General features: G+C 32.8%; 1 protein-coding gene across 1 annotated transcript; it reads left to right on the top strand.

Annotated features, from left to right (window-relative positions):
* Positions 1-6,284: 6,284 nt before the first annotated feature.
* Positions 6,285-7,274, top strand: LOC308432566 (vomeronasal type-1 receptor 90-like; the record flags this gene model as incomplete). Its single annotated transcript, XM_080932362.1, has 1 exon — positions 6,285-7,274. The coding sequence occupies one exon, from the start codon at positions 6,285-6,287 to the stop codon at positions 7,272-7,274; it is 990 nt and encodes a 329-aa protein (XP_080788488.1).
* Between the last annotated feature and the right edge of the window lie 300 nt (positions 7,275-7,574).

Below are 7,574 nucleotides of genomic sequence, written 5' to 3'. Positions count from 1 at the left end.
GGATGTTTATCAAAGGGCAAGCCTGGTGAGTGTTTCTGTTTCTCTTTATTATAATGAGAGCTGTAAGTAGGTGGTAGAAGAAAACAGGACTTTTTTGTAATAAGAGATTAGAAAATTTTCTGATTAGAATATTGCTTTTGAGTTGTATTATATAGAAAGAGTAATGAAAAGCTTATATACATAAAAGATATATATTTGTAATGATTTAAGAAAGAATATAGATTTCACTTGATGTCATTTCTGATTAGATATGCGACAGTAGAAGGGACTATTGAAAGAGGACAGGTGCCTAGCAAAAGAATGGGAAGAGAGAAAGAAAGGCTAGTAGGGTGTAGACAATCAATAGGTAGTATGTGTTGAATGAACATGTCGTGAAATGAGTTCACATTTACATATATGTAAAAATTAGTTGCTGAGACAATATTTTAAGGAGAGCAGCTAACATAGCATTTTTCTGAGTATGTGCTATAATTATTCTAAACTCAAAGTTCCACCTAGGTATTGCCAACTGTGTTACTTTTCTATTACTGTAATATGACACCTGAGATAACTTAGAGGGTAAAAAACAAAAATCTCACATCTATTGGTGAGCAGGAGTACATTTATAATATTAATACATTTGCATAATATTGAATTTCATTTTGTATTTTTTAATTTTAATATTTTTCTCATTAACCATGTTCATTCCTTTATATGAAACCTAAGCTAGATATATAAAACAAATATTAATTTACTGTACATCAGTAACTTTTTAGTTTGTTAAGTTTGCACATGCCTAGGAATTTTTAGAAAAGTTCCAAATTATTGCTTAGTAAGGCATAAAATATTCTTAGCAACATACCAGTTTCAACATTTATATATATATATATACATATATATGGGTGTGTGTATGTATGTATATAGATTTATTGGTTTAATCTATTTCGATGATTTCTAATAAAGTAGATCATTCATATGTACTTCAAAAATATCTGAAAATATATCATTTGTTAAATTTTGTCAAGTTACATTTGCATAAATGTAATATGAATAATTGGATGTAGAAATTTTAGTTTTTTATTAAAATGAATTTATTTTGCTTGTTTCATGTTTTCTAGATTGAATCGTGTTACACTGATGATATATCATATTGAGTATGCTTTTCATTTCCAATGAGAAAAAAATAATATTACTTGAATGATACAAAATTATGTAAAGTCAAAATCCTTAAGGTTTCTTCTAATAGTTACAAAATACAGGACACACACACACACACACACACACACACACACACACACACACACACACTTGTAGTGAACATTTTCTTATCTTTCCCAATTTTATACCACACAATTTGTGATGAACCTCTAGGGATGACTGCTTCCCCACAGTCTCTGCAGTAACACTTCTGCTGCTGGTGCTTCTTCTCAAAGGAACTGGCTCATAGTGTGAGACTGTAACATTCTACTCAGTGTCTGTGTGCTTACAGACCTACACCAAACTCAATTTCCAAAGAACAATTCATGCACTTAAATTATTTAAAATTATCAGGTAAACATTATTAGTATTTTACTTTAAAGTAATAATAGTTCCTGCTGGCACTATGTAGTTCATAATAATATCATGTAACTAATGGTTAAGTTCTTCATCTTTATGAAATTCCTAAAGATCTTTCATGTTGCTGATCAGCCAATTTCACTTGTCACTTATATGTCACATACTTACTTTATGTTTTCTCTGAGCAGTCACACAGCTTTTAGATCATTACTCACTAAATGTGGTTAAGCATAAATGAAAATTATACATAAGATTTAGAATAATTCTGTTTCTTATATTATTAAATGACCAAAAAAGCAGAATACAAAGATTACTCTAAATTCATAAGAAGGCTGTTCTAACATCAAATTTTGTGATAATGAATAGGTAAAGTGATTTTTTTCATGAAACAGCTTTTTCTGTTCTTTTTTTTATTTCTGATTTGATTTTGCTGTTGTGGTTGTTGTTGTTGTTGTTGTTGTTGTTGTTGTGTGCCTCTTCAGATAGCTTGGGGCAGACTGCCAAGCCTTTTCACTGGGCCAATTTAATCTTGATGGTTTCTCCACTATTATATATGTTTATAAATGTACATTGGGTTTTACTGCTTACAGTTAAAGATTACAAGTTAAGCTAATGTGGAAGCCACCAGCACTGCAATTTTCTTCTCAACTACAACATAGATTTTCTCAGTGAATATCCATATTAACAACACATGTGCATGTCTACATTTATCCATGGCAACTATAGATGGTTTTCATCAACTCTCAGTCCCAGTGGGCTTGAAAGAAAGATGCCAGTTTATGAATTAGAAGAGTTATCATTTTCTGTATATGATAAACATTTACCAAAGCAATGAATATGAAGTAGGGAAATTGAATTCTTACCTTAGGATTAAAAAAACATTTTAGATTACTATATTTTACTTTATTATATGATCACCTTTAAATGCTATTGAAATGTGCTATATTAATAAATTATTAATGTATAATTAGTTATTATGTTACATTGTTTAATCTGCTGTAGTTTTAAAATGAGAATTGGGCTACAGTTTGGAAAGCAAGGCTTAAGTAAGCATTATCTGCCAGGAACCAATCTAAGAGAGGTTAAAAACCAGGTGATTGATCTTCCTGAAATGATTTCAACATGAATTATATAACTATGGTGTATGAGCCCTTCTACATACATCTGAAGTAACTACATTTTAGGAAAGATTCCTGCTATTGAGATGCTTTCTGTATCATTATTAAATATATATAAAACAATCACTCAGCTTTAGCCCACCATTTTGGGCAGATTTGTTTAAATCAATGATGATATAGAGATGTTATATAAACAAATAGATAAATTCTTAATTTTTAATAATGACCTGATAACAATTTCTAAAATTATATTAGTAATTTTAAGGCCTTTATAGTAGGACTGCTATTACAGCCATCTTTGATATGAAAACTGCAATTAGAACTCTGCCAGACTCCAACTGTCACAAATTGCCTCTGAGATAAAACATAGGCATTTACAACCTAGAAAACAATCCAAGAAATTGTAGAACAATTAACCAAACACCATAAAAGGCAATTTACTAATTATTATAGGTTCAAGAACAGCGGATAAAATACTGGCTGGGTTTCAATGACAACTTAGTGTCAAAAATTATGCTGTTTTTTTAACTTTCAATGAATCTGGAGAGCAAGTGACAGATAATGTCTAGTCTTAATGAGAATGTATATAAATATCTCTGTTGCAAACTTCTTATACAGTTTGAATTTATGTATAAACTCATGGTGAACTTTTTATCATGTGATCTATTTCCCTAGGAATGGTGCAAAACCTAGGAACAATTCCATTATGTGACATTATTACTCGAGAGCAGAAGGAAAGAGCGGGATTAGGAGGAGGATTAGGAGGGTAGCAGAGTAGAGTAACATAGAAATTTAAAGAGATACTTAGAATTAGGAGAACACAATCTGATATATTTCTCTCAATTACTTTCCCTTGGAAATAAAGTGGAATAGAAAATAGATTAATACACAGAATACAAAGAGAAAGAGGAGCAGCAATCATGAAAAAAAAGCACAAAGACCAGGCAGGCTTTTTAGCATGGAACAGAACATGTCTTTTCTTAACAACAGGGCAGGCTTGGTCTTACTAAAGAGGAAAAGCTTTTTTCTTAGAGACTTGGGTTTAATTTATTAAGCAATAAAAGGGTAGAAGCTTTTTCTTTCTCTATACCATACAGATTGGAGCACATTTTTCATTCAAAATAACTGAGTTCTGTCTGCACTTGCACTTTGGTTTTCCTCCAGATGCTTATGTAAGTATAGTTGTGTGTTTCTATGTAAATAATTATAAGTAAGTAGCTGAGCCCAACTTGTATGCATGAAGATGTATGAGTATATATGCATAAATTTGTATAAAAAGTTATGTATATTTGCTTGTACAAAAAGTTTTCCATCTATAAGTGAGTCTCTTCTCTAGGTTCAATAAAGCTTTATTACTCCAAACCTCCCCTCCTCCTGACAAGCTAGAGGTGAGGCTTCCGGATAGAAGAGAAAAAAAATGTTAGCAATTGATCCTTTACTAAATACCCCTGCAGTATTACAGTGAAGGGGCTAAAGGCCAGACTCTCTGCTGTTTCTGGCCTGAAAGAAATTCAGACAGGCAGGTCAGCTACTGTTGCAAAGTGACATCGACTGGTAAATGTTTTAAAATTAAGAAGCACCCCTAAGTTTATGCAAGACTATGACTTGCCCACATGGATACTCTTTAACCTCAGCTACCTTCAAGAGAGAACAAGAGCACAGTTGCTGGTATCTGACGATTATACTGGAACTTTATTCATTTATCTTATTTATAAATATGCATTTTTGCCTACATGAATATGTGTGTAACACTTGCATGCATTTCATAGAGCTCAATGCATCCTGTGATCTATAGTCATGAAGATCCCAAGTCATGATGTTATTCTAGAGAATTAAACCCAGGTCTATCTAAAAGCAAGAAGTGCTGTTGACCACTGAGCCATCTCTCCAGCATGAATCCTAGAGCTTTTAAAAGCATAACATCACTGAGTAGCTTAATATATGCTAATAAGAGATTCAGAAGTTTGGCTCTGACAATTAGGATGTATCCATTACTTTACAAGATTAGGTTTTTTAGGTGCTAAAATCATGTGATTATGAAATGTCTGACTTTATGGTATCATATTAATGTGTATGTTATGGGATGATCTCAGGTTACTTTCTGCATTATCTCTATACATACACCTATATTTATGGGATGCAATAGTGAACTTGAAAATGTAATTGTGCCCTTTCTCTCATAAGAATCTGCATCATGTTGTTCTTTTTATTTCTTTCACAAGCTGATTTTTAAGTACCAAAGTAAGTTTATTCAATAATAAATTGACCTAGCAATGTATGCCAAATAACTAAAACTAGCACGAAACGTAAGACTGTTGGGTAAAACTGTAAAAATGATGTGGTTACTCATAACATATGATAACACTGGTGACCTTGTTTTCCACTGCATAGACAGGAATATCTTTTAAAACAGAAATTGCCAAACAGGATCACTATCTGGCAATCTTCAGTGAGTTCATGTTTGTCACAATGTGTTGAAAACAGTGATTGTCTTTATGTAATATATTCCTTCTTATTAGAGGCTCTCAGCTCCACATCTCCAAATGTGATTATGAAACATGCTGTAACTACAGAAACCAGGAAAGCATAATAGGACTCTTGCAGGATAGGAGAGGGGCTGGAGCTATAAAGATCAGAAAAGCAAAATAAAGGTATCAAATCAGAGAAATAGGAAAAGGGGGCCTTCTTAGAGAATGGTGGGAGATAAGTAAAATTAAGAGGTTGGTAGGTAAGATATCAACATGGAAACCTGAGAAGCCATTACTACTCCATTTTATTAACAACTTATATTGCTTCTCCAAAAGGAAAAAGAAAAATATTATTTCTTTTGATAGATAAGAGTTAGTTCTTTAAATCTGAAGTCCACTCTCAAAATTGTTATGCGTGGGAAATAACATGGGAGACATCTAGCAACATTTATAACCATAATTTATTGTCATAGCATGTCAAATGTATGCTAACAGTAATCAAATATATCTATCTATTTAATTCAGATGATGGGGATGTAAAGACTTTTTGGAATAAAAAACATAAAATCAGTTGAAATGAGAAAGGCATTTTGCTGGTTAAAATAGTGAGACTATTATGAATTATTCCTATACTTTCATTATAATTAAGAGTTAAAACATGTTGCAAAATAACGCACAGTAAAATTAAGAAATGTGAGACTAACATCTCAAGTTTTGATATATTTGTGAATATGTTTCAGATCACCATAAGTTGCATTCAGTTGTATTCATGTTATTAATATTCTGTGCTCAACACTACTGTTTTAGGTATACTGTTAAGTATATGAGGCAATATAAATCAATGGGATTAGAAGTCTAAGGCATGAGACTCAGGTGAAACATAGGCACACAAAAGGTGCATGCTGCATAAATATGTGTGAAAGCATTTATTGTCTACAATATACTATATATACTGGAGCTACATGGGAAGCATGAAGAATTGTAGGTTGTGAACATCAAAAGTTACAGAAACAGACTATTCTGCTATTGATTGAGAAAGCAGAAGGATGCTAGAGCTACGTTGTCCAGTGAATCACAACTTTGATGTATATTCTATTACTTTTTTTTCAGATCTATGAAATAAACATCCACTATGCACTTAAGATGAATATATTCTCCACTTATGTCCTTATTCAAGAATGTCTTTTATTTCCAAGCTGGACTTGGAGTCCTAGCCAATATGTTTCTTTTTCTTTTCTATACTTTCATAATTCTAGGTCACAGACCTAAGCCAACAGACCTGATCTCCTGTCAACTGACCTTCGTTCACATAATGATGATCCTCACAGGAGGGGATATTTTCCTCACAGACATATTTGAGTCATTAAACATTAATAATGACATCAAATGTAAGGCAACTTTTTACATAAGCAGGGTGATGAGGAGTCTCTCTATCTGCCTCACCTGCCTCCTGAGTGTGGTCCAGGCTGTCACTGTCAGTCCCAGTTCCTCTTTGTTGGCAAAATTTAAACATAGACTCAAAATGTACATGGTCTATGCTTTCTTCTGTATTTGGTATTTCAATTTGTTCTACAGTAGTAACCATATTTTCTATGCTGGTGGTTTTACCAATGTAAGTGCAATCAACCAGATGAAGGTCACTCAATCCTGTTCACTCTTCCCCAAGAACTACATCATCAGGGGATTGATTTTAACAGTGTCAATCTCCAGAGATGTGTTTCTTGTAGGAGTCATGCTGACCACAAGTACATACATGGTGATTATCTTGTGCAGACATCACAGGCAATGCAAACATCTTCATACCATCAACAAGCTGAGAGCATCCCCTGAGAAAAGGGCGACGCAGACCATTTTGCTGCTGGTGGTCTTCTTTGTGGTCATGTACTGGGTGGACTTCATCATCTCATCTTCCTCCATCCTGTTGTGGATATATGACCCAGTCCTTCTGACTGTTCAGAAGTTTGTGCTGTATGCCTATCCCACAATTACTCCTTTGGTACAAATCAGTTCTGATAACAGAATTATAATTATGCTGGAAAACATGCATTCAAAATGCCACCAGAGTTTTTTTAAAACTATGGTTTTTGTCTTTTCTTTAAAGACCTATTACTATATTTTTATTTATACATATAAGTGTTGTGTCAGCATGTAGGCATGTGTGCATTCCTGTTGCCCACAGATGTGAGAAGAATACATGAGATCCCTGGGAATTGGACTTACAGATAGTTATAAGGAATCATTCTGTGCATCCCCAATTATTTTTTAAATACCTGTGTTTTTTTTAGCTTTAATACTTTAAGTAGCAAAGCAAGATTCCTTATATTATTTAAATAAATTTAGCTGTCGTATATATATACATATATACATATATACACATATACACATATACACATATACACATATACATATATACATATATACATATATACATATATACACATATACACATATA

The sequence above is a fragment of the Micromys minutus genome (assembly GCF_963924665.1).
Source record: "Micromys minutus genome assembly, chromosome: 18".
Taxonomy (NCBI): Eukaryota; Metazoa; Chordata; class Mammalia; order Rodentia; family Muridae; genus Micromys; species Micromys minutus.
Note: the sequence above shows the minus strand (reverse complement) of the source record. Positions and strands in the feature narration are given on the sequence as shown.